The sequence below is a fragment of the Camelus bactrianus genome, chromosome 7 (assembly GCF_048773025.1).
Source record: "Camelus bactrianus isolate YW-2024 breed Bactrian camel chromosome 7, ASM4877302v1, whole genome shotgun sequence".
Classification (NCBI taxonomy): Eukaryota; Metazoa; Chordata; class Mammalia; order Artiodactyla; family Camelidae; genus Camelus; species Camelus bactrianus.
In genome coordinates, this window is record NC_133545.1 from 25,462,804 (window position 1) to 25,488,778 (window position 25,975).

At 39.7% G+C, this 25,975-nt stretch overlaps 1 protein-coding gene across 6 annotated transcripts in view; it reads left to right on the forward strand.

Annotated features, from left to right (window-relative positions):
• CADPS2 (calcium dependent secretion activator 2) overlaps positions 1-25,975 on the forward strand; it is a 449,680-nt gene that overhangs the window by 389,964 nt on the left and 33,741 nt on the right. For 3 of the 6 annotated variants that reach the window (XM_074367149.1, XM_074367153.1, XM_074367151.1), the window contains 7 exons: positions 2,285-2,426; positions 7,060-7,215; positions 8,753-8,900; positions 9,607-9,621; positions 15,136-15,210; positions 22,501-22,584; positions 22,686-22,718. In XM_074367149.1, the coding sequence (XP_074223250.1) occupies positions 2,285-2,426; positions 7,060-7,215; positions 8,753-8,900; positions 9,607-9,621; positions 15,136-15,210; positions 22,501-22,584; positions 22,686-22,718 (653 nt within the window). The remainder of the gene's footprint in view (positions 1-2,284; positions 2,427-7,059; positions 7,216-8,752; positions 8,901-9,606; positions 9,622-15,135; positions 15,211-22,500; positions 22,585-22,685; positions 22,719-25,975) is intronic. The other 3 variants (XM_074367152.1, XM_074367154.1, XM_074367150.1) reach the window with 2 other exon arrangements.

Below are 25,975 nucleotides of genomic sequence, written 5' to 3' on the forward strand. Positions count from 1 at the left end.
TTTCATATTCATGCTACCATGGTAAGCGTCACATACGTTGCCCAAGTTTTAAAACACTATGTAGGTTTTTGAGATATTTTTGCCCTGAAGAAGATTATGTGGAAATTAGCATATTTAGCTGCGTATTTTATAAGACGGTACTACTGAAGTGTGCTAATAGTTAGAGTCAGTTACTATGAGCATATACAGCTATTCAGATTCATAAGAGTGTTGAGATATAATTGACCTAACATTGTATAAATTTAAGGTATGCAGTGTGACGATTTGATACATTTATGTGTTGTGATATGATTAAGGCAGTAAGGTTGTTGACATGTCCTTCACCTCATGTGGTTACAATTTTAATTTCTTGCACGTGGTCATTTGAGATCTACTCACAGCAACTTTCAAGTATATAGTACAGTGTTGTTAACCCTGTGGTTGTCAGGCTGCGGAGAAATAGTGAGTGGGACTCCTGAGAGGCTTTTCCTTGTGCCCCACCCCTGCCGTTCTAATCCAGGCCACCCCCCCCGTCTTCATCATCTTCCTTTATCTGGTCTGTTGCAGGAAAGAACCAAGTACTGAACTCTTTCCCCGCGTCCCCCTCTTTGCCACCTACTCCATTTCACACAGCAGCCAGAGAGACCATAGCAAGTCACTCCCCTCCTAGTAATAATAATGATAATTAATAATAATAATAATAATGCCTCCCATTATCCCCAGTAAAATCTGTCCTCCTCACAATATCCTACCACCTAGACATCACCTCAGACCACTCTTCCCCAACCCTCATCCCACTTCTGCCACATTAGCTTTCTCTTCTTTCTAGAAGCATGCCCACTCATGCCTTCCTTAGAATGTTTGTGCTTGCTGTTCCCTGTACCTGTAAACCTTCTCTCCAAATCCTCCGTGGAGGTCTGCCCTACCATCTAGGCTCAATGAAAATACCATCTCTTCAGACATATCTTTCCCAGCCACAATGTATATTTTTAAATGAACGTGTTCTCACTGAGTGTTATTTAAAAATAAAAATCACAACTGAGTTTAGGATGTGTTTACTTGAGAAATATAAAGCATCATCTTAAAAAATTACAAATTCTTTATTGAAAATTACATAGCATTCCTTAGTATTTTCCTCTAGGTTCTCTGTTCTTTCATGGGGCGACTTAGGCATGTGCTGTCTTAGCTCAGCCTAGTACAACAGAATGGCACAGACCGAGTGGCCTATAAACAACAGAAATTTATTTCTCACAGTTCCGGAGCGTGGAAAGTTTAAGAGTAAAGCACCAGCAGTTTGCGTGTCTGGTGAGAGCTTGATTTCGTGGCTCACAGACAGCCATCTTCTCCCCGTGTCTTCACCTGGCGAAAGGATCAAGGCAATCTCTGGGGTCTCCTTTGTAAGGGTCCTAATCCTATTCTTGAGGGCTCCACTCTCATGACCTAATGACCCCCTAAAGGCCCCATCTCCTAATGTTATCATATTGGGAGTTCGGATGTCAACGTATAAATTTGGGAGGAACGCAAACATTTATTCTACAGCACTGCCCGGTGTTCTGATGAAATTATGACCTGTGCAGAGAGAGCGCCCATCTCTGGGGGAGGTAAGTGCATCTTGTCCTGCAGCCCTGTCCCAGCAGCACAAAGTCTTAGACTTCTGCAGCTGCTTTGGGCAGGATGTTCTGTACCGCAATTCATTAAACACTGATGGACAACTGAAAAAATACACATGATATGCTGACTCCTTTTAAATACACACGTGGGATGTGGATGAGTGGATGACTATGAAGAAACTCCCCGAATGACTAAAAGTTCATGAGGCAGAATAGACTTTCCCAAGGCCATAGTCACCCTCCTGGTCAGTTAAACTAGTGTATCTCAAACTCATTTCTTCAAGTTGAATAGGTTTGGCTCTTTTTTGATGCATGGCCTACCGGGGATTATAATTCTGTTTAATCACTGCATTAACGTCTGTCAAGACATGCAGGGGATTCGTCAGCTTCCTTGAATCTCCAGCAAGAGGTCAAAAGCCTTCTGTGCTAAGTCTCTTAGAAATAAAACCATACCACCTGCCAGGAACATTTTCTAGGGATGTGATCTATGTGTGGTTCTGAAAGCCATCTAGAGAAGGTCAGTTATACTTCATCAGTTTTCACGATATGATATCCAAGCATTGGAACACGATCCATTATTCTCTGTATTTTATCAGTTCTGTGTCAGAGTCTTTCAAGAAAAGGTTTTTGTCCGTGTTTTCCAAATGCCTGCTGTTATCCCTCTGACAAACACTCTTTCTGCTTGACTATTTCAGCACTTTTATGTAATGGAAAATTTCATAAACACTTGCAAGAAATCTTTGTGCCCTTGGTTGTCCGCTACGTGGATCTCATGGAGTCCTCCATCGCGCAGTCAATTCACAGAGGTTTTGAGCAAGAGACATGGCAGCCTGTCAAGTAGGTATCTTGCCCAGTGTCCGTGGAGCGCCTGTCTCTCCTCTCCTAACCTGATGACTTTACACATGGCCATCTGTAGTTATTGCTTATGGTGGTCCCTTCCCACGTTGTTTGTTTCTTTACAGGAATATCGCCAACAGTCTTCCCAATGTAGCTCTTCCAAAAGTTCCAAGTCTGCCTCTTAATCTTCCACAGATTCCTAGTTTTTCTACTCCTTCGTGGATGGCTTCTTTATATGAGTCCACGTGTGTATCCCTCACTTATTTCCTGGTGGCGTGTTAGCTGGTGCATGGCCTGGGCTGTGTTCTGTGCAGATGTGTTTAGACTGCATGGCATTTTTTTTTTTAATCATCGTTTGTTGAGGAGTACTGTGTTTTGGTTTTCTTCATTTGAGTTTTGGAAGCTATTAAGCTAAGCTTAGCATATCAGCGAAAAGTGATTTGGGATTTTTTTTTTTTAATGTTCACTGGTTTGATGTCATTCTATGTAATCTGTGGGGCAGGGGACATTTTGTGACCCAGGTTGTAGACTCTAGTCTAAGTGATAAAACCAGAGTTCTCCATGTTCAGACAAGCAGTGTGGCTAACGGTATGTATGTCCAAGATCCTTAGTTGGCTCCAGTTTTGTTCCTGCCCACGTGATTTATCTTGTATATGTCAAAAAGCGTTTTTAAGAGCAGATTCAAGAACATAATCTTTTTCTACTTTTATCTTAATCTCCCCTTTAAAGGAACAATATTGCAGGTTGCAGAGAAGGGGTTTTCCTTTATTTCTCAGTACCAGCAAGTTCTTTTGTCCTTTCATATATCATTTGATGCACTTTGTTAATTTTAAGTAATCTTTGTATCATTACAAACCATGTTTATTAACTCCACACTGCGATGAGCCTACCTATTGCAGGTGAAAAGGACATGGCCTTTGAAACCAATCAGCCCCAAATTTAGATCCTAGCTTATTCTTCGTTAAGTCTTTTTCTTAGCCCCAGTTTCCTCAACTCTAAAATGGTTATGACACCTAATTTAAAGACGTTTTTATGAGGATTGAAAAAAAACCCTGAAACGTGCCTGGCACAGGCTAGGCTCACAATAAATGATAACTACTCCTCTCCATTATGACTCTTATTACTGTAATTATTATTACCACCATCTGTCATCATCACTATTCATGACAGTTTGGGTTTCAAAAGGATGAGCCTCAGAACAATCAAACGAACTCAGTTTAATACTCCATGCTTTGCACGAGGTCTCGTTTGAAGCCAGCTAGAAAGAATAATAATGAGAAGAAGAAGAGCTACCATTTATTAAGCATTTGTTATATACAGTGCCCAATTCTTTATCTCGCTTACGCCTTATAACAACTCTGTGAGGTAAATGTCATTTTTCCTATTTTACAGTTAAGGAAACTAAGTCACAAAGAAGTTAAAAGGCAAAACTTGCCAATGTCTCACAGTAAGTAAATGACAGAGACACGATGGAAGCCAGATTTGCTGGACTCCTGAGCCCTCCCTCCTCTCGTTAATCCATTTTAATTCCAGAGAACATGCTGATGAAGAGCTTGTCCAGCATCCTTTCTCCCTGTCCTCCCACCAGGTGTCAGCCCTAGTCCCAGTCTAGTCTGCATGCAGTCAAGAAAAGGGAGAAGAAAAGACCAAGAAAGAGAATGATAACTTGCAAAATAGTTGGACAGTTTTTCTCCAAATTAAACATCATCTCTGTACTCATAGGAGTTACCAGGCTCTTAGGTTACATGTGAATCTTCTTCTTACAGGCAAATGCTTCAGGCTGTCAAAGTGTGTAGAGTGGTGTCTGTGTGTGCTCAAGAATCCTCTAAGAAGTAGACTAAGCCTTGCTAAGTCTGTGACTTTTCTTGTACTTCCTTATACTGTTTTATAATTTAACTCCTCTTCTTCCTCATTTCCCGTCTGTTTAACATCCTTGATTTCACTGAGGGACACTATTGTGGTCATTGCCATGTGAAATTCAGTGGGGTTTTTTTTGTCATTATTATTTATTAGCTTTGAAATATGTGTGAACCCTGAATCTCATTATTGGGATCTGCTTTTTTAAAATGACTTTTTTAAAATGCTTTTTTAAAATTCCTGTGGTCTCAGGAATGTCCTGTCTTTGGAACAAATTGTGATTTTGTAAATAAAGTGCTTCCACTTTCATCATTCTGGACAAATGAAAAATACGTTTTTACAAGTTAGTCACAATTACCTTTTCCTGCCGAGATTATCAACATTAGGCCCTTTGTCAGGGTGCCCGGAATTACTCATAATGTTCTGATGTCATTGCAATTAGTTGTTTTTTGTATTTTTAGCTTTTCTTATAAAGCATCGAATGGCAAAAAAAAAAAAAATTCCCATTTCACATGTTTAAGGAGTTAAAAATACAATTACTGATAAAGTAAAGACAAGTACTACTAAACTAGCAATGAGTTTGAAGATACATCTCTACCTGCTAATGTATAAGTCACCGTAGGAGGCGCCCCTCCAGATCTCTCCCTGTATATAAAATCTTCATTCTGGGTTTTTTTTAGCTCTAAAAGTGAATGCCAAGAAGGTAAGTTTCCTGCTGGTATTTTTAGTAAATTGTCTCAGATTCCATTATTCACGTTTGGATTCTTTAATCTGTTAATAATACTTTTAGGGATAGGTCACTGGTTAGAAGTAATTTTAAAATGAAAAAAGTTCTGAATAATTTGCAGGTTATACCTGCCAGCTTGAGAGAAAACCTATTTACATTTTTCCCATCTATCTATCTAATTATAACAAACACTTGTTATCTTAATTACATTCCCAATTAAGCACATGTATCATTCAGAATTTTACCATAACATCAAAGAACAGAAAACACATACATCCATATTCTCTTTAAAGATGTCATTGTCACATATTATGAGAAAGTCTGTTTTTAATAGACTTCTACCTTTACTGTTTCAGATTTTGTTTTAATGGTGGTTTTTGTTGCTGTTGTTTTGTTGTGCTGTTACTTATATTTCTCAAAAGTAAAAAAAAAAATTATAAGAAGTAGACTTGCTTCTTTGCCAGTTATACTCAATGACTCTTAAAACATCATTCGTCTCATCCATCAAATTGTACACTAGAGATATAAAGGAGGATTTCGCTTTATCTTTTTTCTCTTATTTTTATTATATAAATGGCAAAAAGGAGAATTAAATATAGTGTTTTTTCCAACTTTTTTTGCAGCAGTATCAGAGAGGTTGTCTGGCTTTTTTGTTTAATACTTTGGGGGCACTGAATATTAAAGTCAGGAGATGTTAAGTGAGGAAAGTGCTGTGGGTAGTGCTTTGCTGCGACTATTCCCTTGAGAATTGAACTCCGAGGCTGTCTCAGCTAGACAAGGAGGTCATGAGGAATTACTGGCAGAATGGGAGGAGGAAAGCCAGGCAGGCTGGTGAGGGAGCAGAGATGCTAAGGCGGGGAGGTGGGGGAGGTGCAGAGAAGCTTTAATTAGCCAGAGCAGGAGGTGATCGTTTTTAAGCTGGCTCATTAAAATATATTTTGCTCAACAATATGGTATTTTAAAAGAATTTTATATTTTGTAAAAATTTTACCATGCCTTTGTGATAAATTATTTTCTTTTTAAAATGTTCTTTTGCAAACTTGAAGTATAAGTTTTCGGTCAGTGTATGTTAAACGGTTGTTGGAAAGTAAGCAGAAATGAATCCTACAGCAGTTTTTGGTTTTTTTCTTTTCTTTTGTTCTCTTTTATAATTAAGTTTCAATTATGTTTTAACATAGGAATATTTTACTTTGAAAACATGCATTTTCCTATTAGGCTGTATACTTGCATAATAGAAAGTAATGCTATTATCCTTTGCCTAAATATTGTGTATACTCTGGCACAGATTGCCTTCATACATGGTGTAAAAACACATTCCCCTCGAGTAACTTTACCATGGTTGTGAATGCATAACCAGGCTTGGCTCCACAGCTAGGTAGATGGGAGGACCTGAAATCCAACTTCAGAGCACCCTGAACGTCATCTTTCTGTTGGACCATCCCTGGCACTAGGTTAGGTTTAGTTATGAGTGAGAAAAGGCACAAAGCATTTCAAAATAGAAGTAAGACTTTCTCCCCTACCACGCCTGTTTCACCTTTACTTGTAATGGAGAAATGTAAGGCCCTGAAGGCTGCATACCGGTAGACAGACAGAAACCATCACGATGACAGAAGCACGGATGCATGAGTTCAGTAAAAAGCTACTAGTTGCTTTCATATGGATTTTCCTGCATAAAACATACTTTTCTGAACTTCTAGGAGGACATATGTATTTTATCTTTATCCTAGAGACTGGTAAAGAACATTTCAGATGTCTGTTCTTATGTGTACAATTTGACTTTTTTTTTCCTCAGTAAAGAATTATTATTCATTTTGCCCCTGTTTATGAAGCCTGACTACTGGATCTCTATTTTGTTCTCCTTGCCTTGCCTTATTCATTAAGAAACGGAAAGGAAAAGTCAGAAGGCAAAGAAAATATTCACCACTAGAGATTTTATGTAGTATTTCTTCACTGATGGCAATTGATACAGAAAAGAAAAAACAATGCATTTGGTGATCCACAGAGCTAACAGTGGGAGTTCATGCTGTTCATTTTTCCTTTTTCTTCTAGCAATGGCTCAGCGACATCAGAAGACCTTTTTTGGAAACTTGATGCCCTGCAAATGTTTGTCTTTGACCTACACTGGCCAGAACAAGAATTTGCCCACCACTTAGAGCAAAGACTTAAACTAATGGCCAGTGATATGATAGAGGCCTGTGTCAAAAGGTAGACGTGCGTTTTCAAGTTTCTGCTTACTATGCCAGCATCCAAAATAACACGTGTCACCAACTATCTGTTGTACAGTTGTTACCAGAAAGGATTCAATATGTACTACTTTCTCCAAAATGTAAAGGACACCGAAATTCTGGGGACCCATGTAATTGATAAAATTGGCCTGATAACGTTTTTGCAGGTCTCCTAACCATTGCCGTCCTCAGCAGCACCCACAGCGAAGTAATCCTTTCTGTTATGCTTCTGGTTCTCTCTCTGGGAATACGGTGCTTTAAATTCCCAAGGCAGTACTTCCTGAGACATACGGAAGAGGCCTGTTGAGTTCCTTACGCGTTGTGTGCTGTGTCCGTGTGCTGCAGAATGACATGGCAAACTCACATGATGACCACTGCGGTCAGTTGTTCTGTTTTCTGGTACTCTCTAGCCACGTCCGATGAGCTCCAGGCTCCCACTTACATTCTTTAGAATTTAACCAGAAATAAGTTATGAGGCTTTGGAGTCTTCTGCATGTGCTTTTATTTTTTTTTAACAGTTTTTACAAAATCAGCATTGCACCCTGATTAGCATTGTTTTCCCGACTGCCCCTGCTCATGATCTGTACAAGAACAACGTGGGCAGCATACTGGAATAACAAGCACTGGCTGGAGCCATTGAATAATCCTGAGTTCTTTAAAGCGAGAAAAACCCTGTCCTTAGAATAATGTTTAATGGTCTCCTAAGGCAAGGCCATGAATTATATTATTTAATGTTAGAAAAATATCCTGGGAGGAGGGGAGGGTATGGCTCAGTGGTAGAGTGTGCACCTAGCATGCATGAGGTCCTGGGTTCAATCCCCAGTCCCTCCATTAAATAAATAAATAAATCTAAGCACACCCCTCCCCCAAAATACAATTTTAAAATACTTAATTTTTTTTTTTTTAATCCTGGTCGTCCTCTGTGATTCTAATGTATCAAACCTATGGGTATTCTTTGAATACTTTAGCAAAACCAATTCCAAATTGCCTGCTATGAGGTTTTCTTACAAAACCTAAATGTCACTTCAGGTATTTGAAAGAGGAACTAAGTGACATAAAAGAATTACACATTCTCTGTCACACGTTAACTATAGTGTTTTAGAGTTTTTCAAACTTGTCCTTTATTTGATTTGCTAAACCCTCACACAGAGGGTTTGTTCTGCTTTGCTGCAGAGAAGCAAGTGATTTTTCCACTTGGATATTCATTCAGGCAGTTAAGTGAAATGATGAAGTTTTTCCATTAAAAGTGATTCGCTAGATGTAGCAAATAACTTCATTTGGGTAGAACTACTGTCTAAGCGACCGTAGAAGCTGTGTTTAATATAAAATGTCACAGTCTGAGCTTTCATACGCGACACCTGAAAAGAAGACCGTCCCAACCCCCAGCTCCCAGGCCATGCCTCGCTCCTTATTTGCATGTTTTAAATCAGCACCTTGTAGTGTCGATTTCACTTTTTACGAAACAGGTGGGACGTATGTCAGAATTTCTGACTCCAAATTCATGTTTTAATAAATAGAACAAGAACTGCATTCGAACTCAAGCTGCAAAAGGCGAGCAAAACCACTGACTTGCGCATCCCAGCTTCTGTGTGTACGATGTTTAATGTGTTAGTCGATGCCAAAAAGCAAAGCACCAAACTCTGTGCCCTGGATGGAGGACAGGAGGTAAGTGGATTGGATGTCACCTGTGGAAGGGCAGCATGGGGTGCCCAGGCAAAGGAGGAGGCTGTTTCCAGAAGTCTCTCACCTGATTAGATTAAAGAGACCAAGTTCCCAGATACAAGTGTTTGATAGTTTCTTTATTATAATCATGGAATGCCCCTTTATCCTTTGCTGTTGTCAGTTTCTTCTTTTTTCTATGAAAACTGCCTAAAATTTTACAAGTGGCCATTGAATTTCAGATACACCTTTTAACAGCTTAGGTGTTGTTTATTTACATAAACCTTGCTTTTCACAAGCAAATGAGAAAGCTAGAAAGCAACTTGCTTTGTTTATACAAATCTAGAGTATCCAGAGTTTGCATCTAAAAAACAAGGCACAGAAAACAGTGCATGAAATATTTCATTTGCACAAATTTTCCAATTTTTAAAGGTCAAGTAAAAACATACTTGAAAATTGGGCTTTGCTTTTTTCAGTAAGTATCCCATTGTTTCAGATTGATTTCTGTTTTGTTTGGTTCTGTATTCAGAAACAGTTTACCTCCTGATTCATTTTTGTTGAGAGTGGTGACTGGATATCTTTTTCTTAGATTATCTGTTTAAGTTGATGTTTTGTTAACATCTTTTCCCATCATGATTACTTTTTCATCATTTCTTTATTTTTCCTTTATGTTCTTCTTCATCGTCTTTTTTTTCCCCATGGCATGATCCAGTTTGGTAGTCAATGGGTAAGTTTCATTTTTTGTATGTAAAAGCACATTTTCATTTGAATTATTACTTTTGTAAATGTTTTTTTTTTAACTTTCATCTTTCCAAATTAAAATCATATAGTTAATTTCACTTTCAGGTTTTTGGTTTCTGGGTATGTGTATAACGCTACATAGCAATATCCAAAGACACATTAAAACTCATGTAATTACTTATACCTTAAGTAATGTCAGGGGAAAGTTTCTTCCCTGTTAAGCTGCAGAATCAACAAACTATTCTTAAATTTTTTAAGGTGAAATTATTTAAAACCAAATGAATTCACCCTCCTTCAAATTCTAAATAAATTTAGCAGCAGAGTGATCGTTAATATTTTCAAGATGCATGTATCTGCAGTATATACTTTCACTAATACTGGAAGAATTTAGAATTGGGGGCTTTGGATGACAGATAGCGTATAGTACCTCTAAATTTGAGGACCAGGAGGCCACTCTTAAGGTCACTTCATACAGAAGAACCTAACTGTGGATTTCAGTGAGGGACATGCCCACTGTGATAGCAGCCTTTCTTTCCACTCATGGTCTGGGATGTAACCATTATCAGAGGCAGAGAATAGGCAGGCCTGTGTCAGGAGCCTGTCCCCTCCCCAACACAAGGTTGTCTCAAAGTGTCACCCAGAACCTCAGAGGAACATGATTTGAAAACCCTTTATACCTACAGGATTGACGAGACTAAATAAATAAATAATTTTTTGTATAAGTCAAGTGTTTCTGTGCTCTGTGGATATGTTAAATCTTAACAACTCTTACAGTTGACAACTGGGAGTCAAAGTCAGCGCTAACTCTTTACTGGGCTAAGAATGTTCATCCAAGCAGAGAGGCTTAGATAACTGTGACAGAGGATGAGAAGTCCCACTGTTTGTGAATTTCATACTTCTTGAACCCAGAGATAGACGTTAGCTATTTGACCATAATTTATGTGTGTGTGCACGTATTTCATTCCTTGAGCAATTCGGGGGTAAAAGATGTATTTATACAACCTTACAGATATATTAAATAACTGGTATGTTATAGAATTTTAGTAATTATCATTCTCTGATCTCTTACAACCTATTACCTCTAATTAGCTGAATGGTGGGCAGCTGGCTTGGATATCAGTGGCTCATAACCACCTTCCCTTGGTTTTCAAGAGCAAGATGTAAGCTTTTGATTGTCTGCTTGAGAATAATGCCTTAGCCTTTTTATACACACATCCATTTCTCGTCAGGTTTATAGAATCATCTCGCCTCTTCCACGAATACTGGATTGATCCATTTGTTCTTAGTTTTACACACACTGCGGTGCCTGGTATACAATAGGCACTTAGTAAATATTTGTTGAATGAACAGACTGATTTCTTTTTTTTTTTGTCACTGCTTTAACAATCCTCCCCTGTAAGAAACAACTCACTCTGGTATTTTGAAAGAAAAACAGGCACCCACACAAATGACAAAACATTGTTGCATTGTCAAATGATTCTTTACATTAATAGGTGGATGGTTTTGAAGAGTAATCTGCTACTGTTCATTATGTCTGCACCTGTACCTTCTCACCAGAGACAATTAGTTCCCCACAACTTTCACACAATTAATATGTGTGTTCAAAATGTGCAGGTGTAAAACCCATTAGCAACCCTGGAAAGTGGTAAACAAGAATTTCAATGCAAGAGAAGTATTTTATACTTCGCTTTTAATTTCCAGTAAATATATGCACATAATTGTGTAGGCTTTTCATCTCTGTACGTGCTTGAGATGAATTTTGAAATTGTTGCAAATTAGTGAATAGGTGACACATGTAGGTGAGCCAGTGGACTGCACTTTATACAAAGTAACCATGAAAGTTGAAAAAGTATATTATTATACAATTTGGAACCTTATAAAGATGTATACTACATAGGGAAACCTAGCAGATATTTTTTCTAAATTTAAGAGAATCACCTCTCCACAGTCTCTAGTAAATTTGTTATGTCATCATTGCTGGGATAAAACCTTCTCATCTCCTTCCCCCCAGCACAGCCCCTTCTGGGCTCCTAAATTTTTCACATGGTACATGAAGATGCAGACACTCTGGGCCACAGCCCAGAACCACATTTAATGGAGTGATTAGTGAGTGAATGATCTACTCTGGTGACAGCTATGAGTCAGCAGTCTCAGACCAGTCCCTCAGGGACAGTTACTGAGATCAGAAAAGCACCAGTGTTTAGAAACCCCCAGATCCATTCCTGCAGAGAAGTAGATGACTGCATGGGCCTTAGGCAGTCATATGCTCTCAGAACCACTGTATCTCATGATTCATTCACTGAGGATGAAAGCATGTTAATGGAGCAACTTGGGTGGTGTGGGGAGGTGGCTACTTATGTGGGATTTGTTCTCACTTGCAATAAAAGACTTCCATCTCCAGAACTAATGATCCAGTACCTTTAAAATCATCCCCAACAGGAGGACCAAAATCTTTTAAGAAAGCTGGATGGCCCTTGCATTTGATTAGTCTTCATTTCTTGTGTGTTTACATGAGAACAGTCAGGTAAAATGAGGATGTTTACCCTAGTGTAGGGGGGCCAGGATTTCAAACCTGTGCCTGATCTGAATTCCCTGGGCTCCATGAGGTAAGAATTCCTCAAGCATTGTTGTAATCCAAGTTGAGAATCATCTACTGGAGAAGCAAGACATCCACAGTTGACGTTTGAGGGCAGATGTGGGGAAAGTTAGTCTAAGAATGGTCTGGAAAGTACCAAAGCCCTGACATGTAGGCTCATTGATCCAACTTGAAATATTCTAATAGGAATTTCATAAGCTTTTCTTGTTTCAGACAAAAACTTTGCAGGTTTTTATCAAAAATTTTGCCCATCAATCTAAATGAAAAACCTATCAATTTTCTCATAGGAACTGTAAATGTGTCCAGATAAATTTTGTTCTTGTCTCTTTTGATTTCTTTGTGTATGTTTGTATTTATCTTTGGAAGTTACCTGGATCCCCTGATGAATAACTTTTACTGGCTATTTTTCTATTATCTATATGTGGCATTTCTGGGTTATTCTCTTTACGGCATGTACATGTAAAATATGAATTCTGAGGCCACCTCCCCTTTCTCACCCACTGTACTCCGAGCCCACCTCTGCCAACTGTGCGGCTTGAGTGGACTCTGAAAGTTCCCAACAGTTTTCGGATTTTATATTGGTGTAAGTCAGAACTAATCACATACATTTACAGAAACAAAATCTCATATTGAAAAATCTAACAACCCTTATACTATTTGGGTTTGTCCCCTGGGTAGCACATTTAAGATACATGCTTTTCTCCCTTTTTAACCTTCTCCCTTTCCCTCTCTCCTTCCCTCTGTCTCTGCTCTTGGCTAGATCAGATATGAAAGAAAACAGCAATCTAAAGGGGTGTGTTATAGGAGAATTTGACTAGGGTCTGAGGCATTCCCTGCTTTCCAATGAAAAGGATGTAAGTGACCTCTGCAGTGACTCATCTCTTGATTTTATAAATTGTCGAAATTGGTCCAACCCAAAAGTATAACATAGAAGCTCCACTATTTTGTATCCAATATCCTTCTGATGATATTTCATTATTTTTGAGTTAAAAAGTGGGATTTATGGCAAAGAGAAATAAATCCTAAGAATCAGGCATATTTAAGAAGAAGGAACCATTTGGAAGTTCGGGCACCTCAATCCCCAAATGTCCTGCAGCATTTTCCACATAAGAGGGACGGGAGAAGCTTGACTTCCACCTCCTGTATCCCTTTCCTATTCTACCCCAAAGAGGAGCGGCAGTCTGCTGTTTCATCTCCCGCTGCACAGACGCAAGTTAGGAGAGAGAGGGATGGGAAAAGTGCATGGGGGAGAGCGGGGCAGAGCTCATTTGCATAATCTCCTCCATTGCCCAGTCAGTGGAACAGCTTTGGGGGCTGGGCAGGGAGGGGGATGTAAGTGATGTTGTGATGTTTTTGCACCTGTGGGGGTGGGCGGGGGGGGGTACTTCCTGGCCATCTCAACTACCAGCCAGGTTGTTCAGGCTCTTTCTCTTCTACCTTGCTTTTTAACATTTCTCCCCCTTTGCTTCTCTTCAAGCTGTTCTAAAAGCAAAAAGTGCCAGCAATAGAAATCCACCATCCAGATTGCTGTTCCGTTTGTCTTTGGGGAGCACAAGTTTGGGGATCAGTAAAGCTTTAGATGAGACAGACACCAAGCACTTCACCTCACTGGGAGAAATACATGCCTAGAAATTCCACTTTCATATACGTGTGTACACATCCACACACACACACGTGCACTCACAAGCAGAGTGAGAAAATAATTCACGTGCTCCAAAATTATGCTTCCTTTCTTCATTCTTTATGCAGATAGATGATGTCTTGTAGCTGTCAGAGCCTATGAGGGGACTCATTTCTGCATGTTCCAAAGCAGACCCAAGTTGATGTTTCATTCTGTGTGGAAACTTTGAGACATGTTTTCAGAAGGAAAAATAGCTTTCAAAAACTTACATCTTTGGAAACCATTCAGCCAGCAGCTGTTAAGTTGGCCTAATGTTTATACTGACCTGAGTACTTTTACTCTATGCATTATGTTAGCTGTTCCAAGAAGCCTTGAACCATCAAGATAGGGTTAGTCTTTACAAGTCACATTTTCTGTGAAGTGGCTATTGGGGACAATCGGCCGTCAGATAAATGCTTCTAAAGGAAGAATTACTGTTTAAATGAATGTGCCTTCACATGCTGTTGAAGCCGAAGCTCCTGCCAATTTAAGAATGGAACTCTCTAGCATTCTCTAAAGAAAGAGAAAAAAAGAGTCTTTCAGGTTTATTTTAAATACATTTTTTTTTTTTTGGTATTTGCTAAAAGGCATCTTTTTCACGAGGAAGCAGTAATCAAACTCTGGGGAGTGAGTGCCGTTTCATTATACCTTTTATGGCCTATTAATTTGTTACCATCTATCACCTTTGTTGATGAAATTTTAATTTTGCCCTTGCTTGAGCATATTGTAAGAATTGTATAAACTGCAGCTCCCCACGCTGACAAAAAGGTCCTTTCAGGGTGAACAATTGGGAGCTCATTTTATTTCTAGAGCACATTTAAAATAACTTATGAATGAGAGTTGTCAGACATGAAATGCTGTATTAATTAAATCTTTTTCTAGTCTTTTTGCTACTCCAGCGAAACCAACCCTTTAGAAAAATACACGGCCACCTTAATTACAGAGAGAAGACAAAAAGTATCCTTCACTTTCCTCCGCCTGAATAAGGATAAGAACTCAATTCATCTGTATAATAACCCCCATTAGCTGCTTAACTCAACAGTGCACATGGGAAAATTTTCAAACCACAGTGTAAAAAGTGCTGATTGGGTGGATCATTTTCAAGATTTTGTTCTTCTGATGTGCAAAATGGTCATTTTATGTAAATCTGATATGTCATAACTAGTAGCTTTAGAACGTTTATGACTTACAACCAAAGTTTTGTGTCCACATCAACTAATGCATCATTGTCTCTTAATATCTAGCAGCAGTACCATTCAAAAATAGATGATTTGATTGACAACACTGTAAAAGAAATCATTTCACTGCTAGTTTCAAAGGTAAGGTATTCTTTATTCACCTTTTTAAATCAAATTTAAAAAATAATTTTCAACTGAGACTGTTTAGAAATATCTGTCTTATGTTTCTAAATACCTAACTGAGAATAGTGGCTTTAAAAACAGATGCAAGAAAAGTTCATATTTTAAAAAAGCTTATGTGCAACTTATGAACACTCTTGGTCAGTAACTTTTGGGGGTTTGTTTGTAATTAATTTTGGCTTCTCTTGCGATTGTTGTCCCTTTAAAAGTAAGTCTGCCAATAATACCTTATTGTTTCACGGTCCTGTTCTCTTACTGTTTGTCTCATCTCCAGGGATGGGTTGAGTGGTCGTCAGTCCTTGAATTTAGCCCATGTGTTGTGGTGACCCCACTGGGACTCTAGAACTGATCTCACAGGCAGACGGAGAAGGGTGGCAGGGTGGTGTCTGAGGTTCTCCACTCCTAGAGGTCTCCCACAATTTCCTATTTGATGTTTCAAATATCTTTGACGAAAGCTGTGGCCCCTAATTGTGTAAATAGGGATTAAGCATAAATGAGTGTTCCATTGAATGATTAGATGACTTACAATCCCACCAAGGTGGAACAGAATGCCGTGGGTGGCATTTACATAGACTGAATGTGTCCCCCCAAAATTCGTATGTTGGAACTTATGTGTTAGGAGGTGGGGCCTTTGAGAAATGATGAGGTTATGAGGTTGGAGCGCTCATGAAAAACACCCCACCGAGCTCCCTAGCCCCTTCTGTCGTGTGAAAACACAGTCCAAAGACATCATCTGTGAACCAGAATGTGGGTCCTCAACAGTCACCGAATCTACCAGCACCTTGACTGTGGACGTCTCAGCCTCTGTACAGTGAGAAATAATGTTTATTGTTTATAAGCCTCCCAGTCTATGGCATTCTGTTTTAGCAGCCTAAGCAGACTAAGACAACGGATTAGTAAGGGGGAGAGAAGGGAAACATTAAGGATTACTTTTAGGTTTATGGCTGGCAGCGTGGGATGGATGTTGATGCCTTTTTGTGATGCATGGTGCCCTGGAAGAGGAACAGATTTGGAGGGAAAGACCACAGCGTCAGTATTGGACACACTGAGATTGAGCTGACTCTGATATTCTGGAGGGAGGAGATACCACGGAGACATTCAGATATTTAGCTATTTGGGTCTGGAGTTCAGAGGAAGGATATGGGATCAAAATATCAATGCGATTATAAGATTTCAGCCATCGGAAATGATTCTGGGAGTAGCTGCTCTCCTCGGGCACACGTGTTATCATTGGAACCCCGTGGAAGAAGTAAAAACATGAAATTCGAAGAAATGAAAACCACCTTAAAGAAGGCAAAAAAAAAAAAGTTATCTAATTAGAAAAGGACTTACATAATTTTTATGAAGAAAGAAAAAGATGGCAGGAACATTAAATCTTGCCAAGGAAAAGATGCAAGAAATGCTATATTTATTACCACCTTATATTAGAATTAATTAAATCAGACAAACGGGGAGAGTCAGGAGGGCTAGACTCTCCTCCCATTTCTTCATGTTACCAAGTGGGTCTCCTTGCACGGCTGTTTCTTCATCAACAAAGCACGAGTGTTGGAAAAGAAAAATATCTACAGTTTTTTCTCAGTCTAAAGCGAAGGTCCGTATATACTTTTCTGTGTGGAGGCTTCCTCCCCAGGCTCTAAAGTCCCGCAGCACACACACGCCAGAGTTGGAAGAGAACCCTGAGATCATCTAGCAGGGGCTTTTCAAACATCTTTACAATTTTTGTAAGATGTATTTCTTTATACTTTTGTAATGTTTATGAGATGTGTGTAATGTCTGTATCTTAGGGAGCATCTCAGATGCAACACTGATCCAAGCAAAGCTGTTCTGATTGAGGAGGGGAAGGGGGCCCAGAGCCCACCTGTGTGGCCCCATCTCCCAAGGCAGGCCTGGCCCACCCAGAGGCCAGTCTCCTTGTTCACAGATGAGGAATCAAAGGCCCAAGGTCCTACGGTGGGTGGCGGAGGGGCCAGGACTTGACCCTGTGGCCCTAAGTCTGTCATCTTTCCACAACACCACACAGAACTCAGCAAGACCAGAGAGGGAGGGCATGGGAGCTTCACTGCCCCATCTTCTTGGGTCCCCTTTATGTGTCCAGGCTTTGTGTCCTTCCTTCGATATGTGTTGCCCACAGGCATACACACTGTGGGACCAGCTTGGGCAGGTCATCAGGTGGGGCAGCTGTGAATCAGGTAGATGAGAGTGGAGTTCGTTATGTGTAACATGAGGATGCTGAAGATAAACTGGTGGAGGGTCGGGGAGGCCTGTAAGAATGAATTGGTTGGGGGGAAATGGTCAACAGAACAAAGAATGAGAAAATGATCATTTTCACGATGCACTGCAGTAACCGGGGCTCGGGAAATTCTGAGTGTGATTTAAAGGGCATAGCAGTAGATTCAACTTCCTCAGTCCTCAATTTATTGCAAAAAGGGGTTCAGGAAAGAGTGTATACTTTTCCATTAAGTACATATAGGTGTATAAGTTGAGACATATACATACATACACATATTCTTTTGATAACCTAGAATGTTTTCTCCTGAATTTCTCTTAAGAGGGACAGAGGACAGATCTGACCCATTTAGATGATGTAATTAAAATATCTCCTCTCAACTCAATCTGATGACATAAACTAGATTAAATTTACTTCTTTGGATCAAGGCAATGTATTCAGAAGCCAACTGTTCAAGTCCAAGCGTGTGCTTAAAAGGAATAACACACCCCATTAGGAGCCATTAAAATACAAATTAAGATAGTTTAGTCTCTTCGTGGGGGCAAGGGAAAAAGGAACAATGAGAGAAGCATGGAGAATCCACCAACACTTGGGCTAGGTCTGCTGTTTTGGAAATTGTCTGAGATACTTCACAGAACAAGGCATGTTGTATAAATCCCTGCTTTCAGATACTGTCCATCCTCTGCATGGATGCAGATGATCTGTAAGGACCTTTTGAGAGTCAGTTGGAAACAAAGGTTCAAAGAGGAAGTGGATTCACAGCAGGAGAAAAGAGGATTGTATTTTATTGTATTGTAACATTAACATTAATTCCAATTCAGGGAAGGAAACCTGTTTTCCAGTTTATGCTATTCTGGTTCCATGCAGATTTTTAACAACACTAGTTAGTCCTTACTGTACCAAACAAAAATAAAACATCCGCTAATAGATACCTCCAGCCTTATTAACCTCCCCCCACCAAATACACCTAGTTTTTCATAATTAGTCTTATTTATAGATGAATCGTCTTTCTGTGGCAGATTGAATAACATGCAGTAGAAATGATGCAGATAGTCCTTGTTTACTTCGTGAAATTTCACGGGGGAAGCAGCAAGCCCTGCGTGTTTTGAACCCGCCAGTCTGTAGCTGGAATTCTCCCTGTGACGTCTTAGAATTTGTGGTTCTCCTTTCCATACGTGTAGGAGAATGAATCTTAAACCCTTGTTAAAATCCAACAAGAAATGGGAACGGATATGCCTTGTGGCATACTTCATGTTTCATTCTTCCAGTCATTTCAATGTGCTTTCATCTTTAATTTCCCTGCGAGTGTGCATGACAAGGCAAAGTTGATAATGACCCAGGCAGACTTTAGGTGCTAAATATTATTCAAACAATCCCAGTAAATGACATCCACAGTAAAGAGCAGGGAAACAAAGAGGTGATAAGGTTTCATTCCAACCCGACACCCTCAGGAGAACAGAGAGCACAAGGCAAGCCCGTAAGTATTTATATACTCCCCGAGCTGCACAGAGAAAGGTCGCAGGAAGCAGCTAAACCCAGCGTTTAACTGCATCTCTTTGGAACGTTTTGTGCAATTAAAAGCCAGATGGAACCAAACCATATCATTATTAGTCGATCTTGAGGCTAACAGAGTTTGCTTTTTAAGGTTCTTTCACCTCGTGTGCCTTGACAAAAATCTTCCAAAGCAAACCTTCCTGAAGGAACCATCTGGCTCATCTGGTCAATCAATCCCCGAGGCGCAGTCGCTGTTCACTGCCATGTAAGCACTTAGAGTCCCTGCTGTATTGTGCCTCCACAGGGACCATTTGGGGTAGGGAGGAGCCCACAGGGAGACTCTGCACTATTGTTAAAATGGAGGCAAAGAACGCTGTAACAGTGTGTCCACACATTGGGCTTAGTGGGACATGACCCAGTATTGCTTTGTCCTCTTAAGAGAAGACAAGCCGGACAGGCTGCCTGATGTCACAGTGGGGAAACTTCTTTCCTAACTTCATCTGCCTGTAGGCTTCCCCAAGTGTCATTTCATCCACTCTGCTACTGCCATCCTGCGGCTCTGCCCCTGTGCCACCTTGCCCATGACGCTTACCCACTATCCTCCAGTCACAGTCACTCTTCCCTCCTCCAGTTTCAGTTACGCTTTGTCCCTCAACACTTTCTGCCTCGGCTCATGACCAGCTGTATACATGTCTGTCTCTCCTACTAGTTTCTGTGTTCCTGGAGGGAAGGGTCTAAGGCTCATATTTTTTGTACTTCCCAAATTAGGTGCTCAATGATAATAATTTTAACAAAATAGCAATTTATTGAGCACTTATTATGTGCCAGGCACATTACTTATGTCATCTCATTTAATGTGTACAACTCTGTAGCAGGATGGTAAAGAACATGGGCTTTGGAGCCAGACCACCTATGTCCAAAGCCTCCCTCCCCTACTGCCAGCCAGTGACCTTGAAACAGATGGGACTCACCATGGGTCTTCTGACTTGCAGTGTCAGCTCTGTCCTTCCTCCACAGATACCGTTTAATTGAGTTAGACCCATTCGCTGGTAAACAAATTCATCATTACCCTTGTTGCTGAACAATCCCAAAGCTACCTGCATTAACTCGTGATTTAATACATGTAGGTTTACCTATATAAGTGCTGGTGATTTAGCGAATCATACCAATAATATTCATTCTTTGCATTTCTTGCTACTGTGTTGCCATTTGCAAAGTCCCTTCACCTAAATCATCTCGCCTGATCTTCACACCATCCTTGTTATGGGCAGGGCCATGTCATCTTCCATCCTTGTTATGGGCAGGGCCATGTCATCTTCCATCCTTGTTATGGGCAGGGCCATGTCATCTTCCATCCTTGTTATGGGCAGGGCCATGTCATCTTCCATCCTTGTTATGGGCAGGGCCATGTCATCTTCCATCCTTGTTATGGGCAGGGCCATGTCATCTTCCATCCTTGTTATGGGCAAGGCTATGTCATCCTCCCTGTCACACTGATGAGTACACTAAGGCTGGAGGAGCTGAATGTCCAAACTGTTGTCTCATAGTCAGAGAGTGGCAGAGCTACAACTGGAGCTCCGATCCTCTAAACTCATCCACGGAGGGGGTCCTGCCTCTGCCTTGCCTTGTCACTCAGCATCACTCATCTGTGTAGACAGATACTCACATGAAGGCACCAAGAACCAGGTGCTATGCTAGAGCCTTCTATGGTTCAGGTTGTCTAGTAACCACAGCAATCATCGCTCTCCTCATAGCGAATGAGATCACCCAGCACTCACTGGCTCTCAAGGTTTGAGTTACGCGAGACGAGGCTTTTTCCACAGAGGGCCATTAAGTCTGGAATTCCCTTCCCCTGGTCTGACATAGCCCTGGAGTATTGGTCTTCTGGGTCTTCACCAACCACATCAGGTTGATTTAGCCAACTGTGATTGGTAAGAAATCTTAATGGGCAGGAGAAAAATGCTAACTTGGTTTTTAGTCATGAGCAATTTGCAGTTTTGTGTTTTTTGGCTGTTTGTATCCCCTCGGATGACTAACCAACCATTCATAATTGTCATTCTTTAAAAATAAAATTCTAGTCAGCCGTTTGCATGAATTTGTTTCTGTGTACTTACATCATGTCGCGAGTGATGTGATGGAGAAACCTACAGGGAAGTTTTTGTTTCTTTTGCATAAACCATTTTGCAGTAATTGACCAGCCATAGAGAGAAGATGATCTCCTGTGCGCTCTCAGCGAGCTCTCTGGTCACCAGAGACCAATAAGCTGTGTCCCTAGAACTATTATCACTTTGTTGAAGAAGCTGCTATGTGAACAAAAACGAGCCGTCATTAATTTCCCTTTTCGTATTTAAAAAACCTTGTCAGTATCTTCCCTTTGGGAACGTATAATTTGTCAATAGTGCATATTATTTTAGTTCTAAAGAGGAAAGATGTGGGGCAGTAGATCCTTAATAATATCTCTTCATTTATCTTCCTGCCGGATCTTAGTGTTTCCACTCAATGAAATAAAATTCCCCACATTTTAAACTACATGACAGTATACATGTCTGGATTTTCATTTCATAGAAATATGAAATGTCAGAAATGTAAAACTTTTGAGACTAATTTTAATTCTATACCCATCCCCCTCCCCCAACACAGACCCACTATTTCACTGATGGAAGAACATGTTGGTGCAGTGATTGGCTTGCGCCCACGCTGTGGTCAGTCATTGACAGAATCAGGACATATATTCTCAGTCTGGTGCCCTTGCCATTGTACCCTGCAGTGTGTGTATCTGCTCGAGCTCCCAGCTATTTTGGAAGCTTCTGAAAGCAGGGATGAGCCTCATGTGTCCCCATGAGAACGGCTCAGTACATACTTGTTAGCTAAGGGATCGGACTCATTTCAATGTGACAAAAGCCCCTTTCATTATCTGTTCTTTTTCATTCAACCTCTTCTGTAGGTAGGAAAGGTTGGGGAATGGTCACGTGATAAAATGATAGCCAGGAATTTGACTAAGTTTGACCATCGTTGCTTCTAAACATCTCTGTAATTTTTTATTGAGGTATAATTGACATGTAACGCTGTGTTTGTTTCAGGTTACAACATAATGATTGGATATGTGTCTATATTGCAGAATGTTCACCACAAGAAGTCTAGTTAAACATCATCTGTCCCCATACAGAGTTACAATTTTTTTTCTTGTGATGAAGACTTAAAAATATCTGCATTAGAGTTGAAAATTATTTTAAGAAACAGTCTCAGGAATGTAAAGTGATTTACTAATGGTTTAAATTACCTCACATGCTCCTGTTACACATTGTTTTTTTAATCTCAAAAAATGTGCATCTTGTTTCCAGCAATGCAAAAGGATCTAAGAGCTCATCTTCAAAGTGAGAGAGTAAACGTGACAAGTCAGCCCCTCAGCTGTCAGTTTAAACGTTTCGGATTTTTGTGTCGTGGGGGAAACTGGCCTAGGAATTGTTGGCCCTGTTATTTGTTTGTGTGCACAGTAATATCCTAAATACTGACTATAAACTATACTATAGTTTGTTTCAGTGCTGGAAGGGGTGTTATCTAAGCTGTCAAGATACGATGAAGGCACTTTCTTTTCATCCATTCTGTCATTCACTGTGAGTATCTGAGTTTTCCTCTGCTGTCTTTTGACTGCTATCACAGGACTTGTCAAATCGTTAAGAAAATAATTCTCATAATTATCTCTTTTCCACTTAAGGTGAAAGCAGCTGCAAAGTATGTTGATGTTCCAGTAAGTATTTTTTACTTGCTTTTTAAAGCCTATATATCATTCTTATCTTTAAAGAGTAATTACAGTTCATCATGGGTTTATTTTGAATCTTTAAACCAGTGTCATTCCCTCAGGGAGGAGTTAATTTTTTTCAGCAAGCACTTGCCCACATAACAAGACCCGGCAAGGTTATTTCAGTGTACTTCTTCCGTTGTAACTCGGGGACTCTTAGGGACATCAGCTCATCACAGGAACACATCAGCTCATCACAGGAACAGTTGCAGCTCTAGGATGGAGTAGAAAATGCCTCTCACTATTTATTTAAAAAGTTCACTCTCCTTCCCTTTCCATGAAAGCTCTTACAGGACTTAAAGTAACAATAAAGATGAAACAGTTAAATCAAAAAACTAGGTGTCTAGATACAAAAGCATTATAAATAAATCAATATTCACTTACTTTAATATTTTCTTTTTCACAGAATTCTTGGTAAATAATGCGTACCCTGTAAATTTGTTCAAAGGTTCAGATACCATGAGAGGAAATTATGAAACTTACTTAGCTACAGTGAAAAAAATTCACATGATAAATACAGTCAGCAAGTTAGCACAGCACTTTTAAGTTGGTGATCATAACAAATTAGTTTCTGCCTTAAATTCTGTTATCCCACGGATATGATCAAAGCTTAAGGTGCTCTGTTTAATCATATATCGTGGCATGTGCATCAGTTTTCAGAGAATTAGAGCTCAATGGGAAAAAAAAAACTTAAAATGTAAAACTAGATGGAGTATAAGTCATCTTATGTTTGATTAAGGCCGTGCTTGAGTAGCATCTCCCATCTCTCCGTTGTCGTCGTGAACGTTAGCGGTTTGGGTGCTGGCAGGCTGTGCGGATCAGTTGCAGGTGGCTCTTATTTTTTAAAAGCACAACTGAATTTTATACTACAGACAAGATAGTCCCCAGAGTTATGGCTGCTACAGTTCTTAAAAATAGACATTTTAAATGAAAAGATTGTGGACTTTCCTGCCTTTGCCTTGGGTTTCTTTGGAGCAGGTTGTTGCTGGGTTTTTCCCTTTACAAATGGTTCCCAAGAGATTGTCATTCTAAGTGAAGTAAGCCAGAAAGAGAAAGAAAAATACCGTATGATATTGCTTATATGTGGATTAATCTAAAAAAAGGGGAAAAAGGACACAAATGAACTTACCTACAAAACAGAAACAGATTCACAGACATAGAGAATAGACTTATGGTTACCAGGTGGTAAAGGGGGTGGGAAGGGATAAATCGGGGATTTGAAGTTTGTACCTCTGGCGGAGTGATGGAAATGTTAGCTATCTTGATTGTGGTGATGGTTTCATTGGTGTCTATGTCTATCAAAATTCATCAAATTATACATCTGAAATATGTGTAGTTCACTGTACAGGAATCATACCACAATAACGGTGTGAAAAAAAAAATAAGGCAATTTCCAGAATTTAAGCTTAGGGCACTAACAGGACAAGTGTCTAAAGATACAGGTCCACAGAGGCTCATTTCAGAATTAGTAGAATAAGAAAAATTAGAAAACCCTATTAACATTCAAAATAGGATATTCATTAAATACATTATGGTATCATCACACAATGGACTACGATGCAGCTGTTTAAAAAGATGGTGGGAGATCTATATTCATTACATAATACTATGATCAAAATGTAAGAAGTGAGAAAATTGCATTAAAAGCATTTTGTATAGTGAAAAAAAAAAACCCCATCTTGGCATACTCCTTGTCTTGTGCCTAGAATCAGAAAATCAGTACTGGGCAAGCAGCAGAAAGAATCGCATGTGTTGTCCTGCAAAGGAGCGGCACGAAAGAGAGAAAGGGAGAATTAAGGGGAAGAGTTTATATTTGCTGTCTGGAAAAGGAAAAGGCAAGCAATCATAGGAACACACGAACTTCATTGGAATTCTTTTTTTTTTTTTTGTATATGCATATGTATTTTTTTTACTGAAGTATAGTCAGTTTACAGTATGTTAATTTCTGATATACAGCATAATGCTTCGGTCATTGCAATTCTTAACGCACATTTTATAATATAGTTTTTTATTTTAATTTTGAATTACAGATGGAATGGGACACCCTAATTATTTCTGTTCTTGGAACTTTTGAAGTTCTTAATTTGACTCTGTGCTAGATCTGTCAGACCCCATAGCACATCAGAGTTGAAGGATACAGAAAAAGGTTCATGCATACTCCCTCTCAATGCAGAAGCCTCCTCTCCTAATATTTCACTAAAGGCAAAGCTATAAAGATTACAAACAGATTAATGATTGCCGTAAGTTCAGGGTCAGGGAGGCTTCAATAGGTGAAGCCAAGGAGCAGCGAGACTGCTGCAGGTAATACTGTAATGGTAGATGCAGAACATTATGCATTTGTCAAACCCTAACTTTATCACACAAAATTTGAACCTGAAAGTATGAAAAATTTTTTAAAAATCAATTAGGATATTATGGGATCCCAGGATGGAAAGGAGACTATGATAAAACAATCTAACTCTATTGCAAATATGTGGAATAACGTCACTGAAAAAGATGAAAGAAAAAGTGCTGATCTGAGTAACTTTTGAAATGAGTGGAGTCTGTAAAAGCAAAGAAAAAAGGAACTGTACGTAAGCACTGTACTGTGGTTGATAAAGTCTTTTCTCACGGGTTAACAATTCAGAAACCACTATATATCGCTTCTCGGCCTTTTGGCTAAGATCAAGCATCGTGTCTTTTCTTATCAAAAACCACTATACATTTATAATGGAGTTGAACAACTAAGCAAAGGGTGGTGGTTGGTGGGAGCCAGGTTTCTCACGGAGTGAGACATTGTTGACAAACAAGAGGAGGAGGCCAGAATGATCCATGTGGCAATGGACTGGAGTTGGAGACATCAATGTGAACTTGTCTTTAGCTTAATATAGATTGAGCTGGTTGCATACAGAAATATTGTCAGATATTAGATATATGTGTATGCATGAATTAGTATATACACATATATTTCCTTGGTTAGCTGGAAGAGCCTGGAAGCAATGACACTCCAGTAGCAATAAGCACACCTAGTACCCAGATCTTAGTCTCTAATCACCAACAAAATGAATCAGGATTCCTTGGAAGAATGGCTGATACTGGGACTGGGGCAAGAAACACAAGATGAGCCTGGAGCATCTCAGATATATGTGTCAGAAGGTGAGGAAGTGTTTTAAAAGAAAAACCCACAATGGTAGGGGGTATGTTAAAGGGACCAAGGAGATAACCAA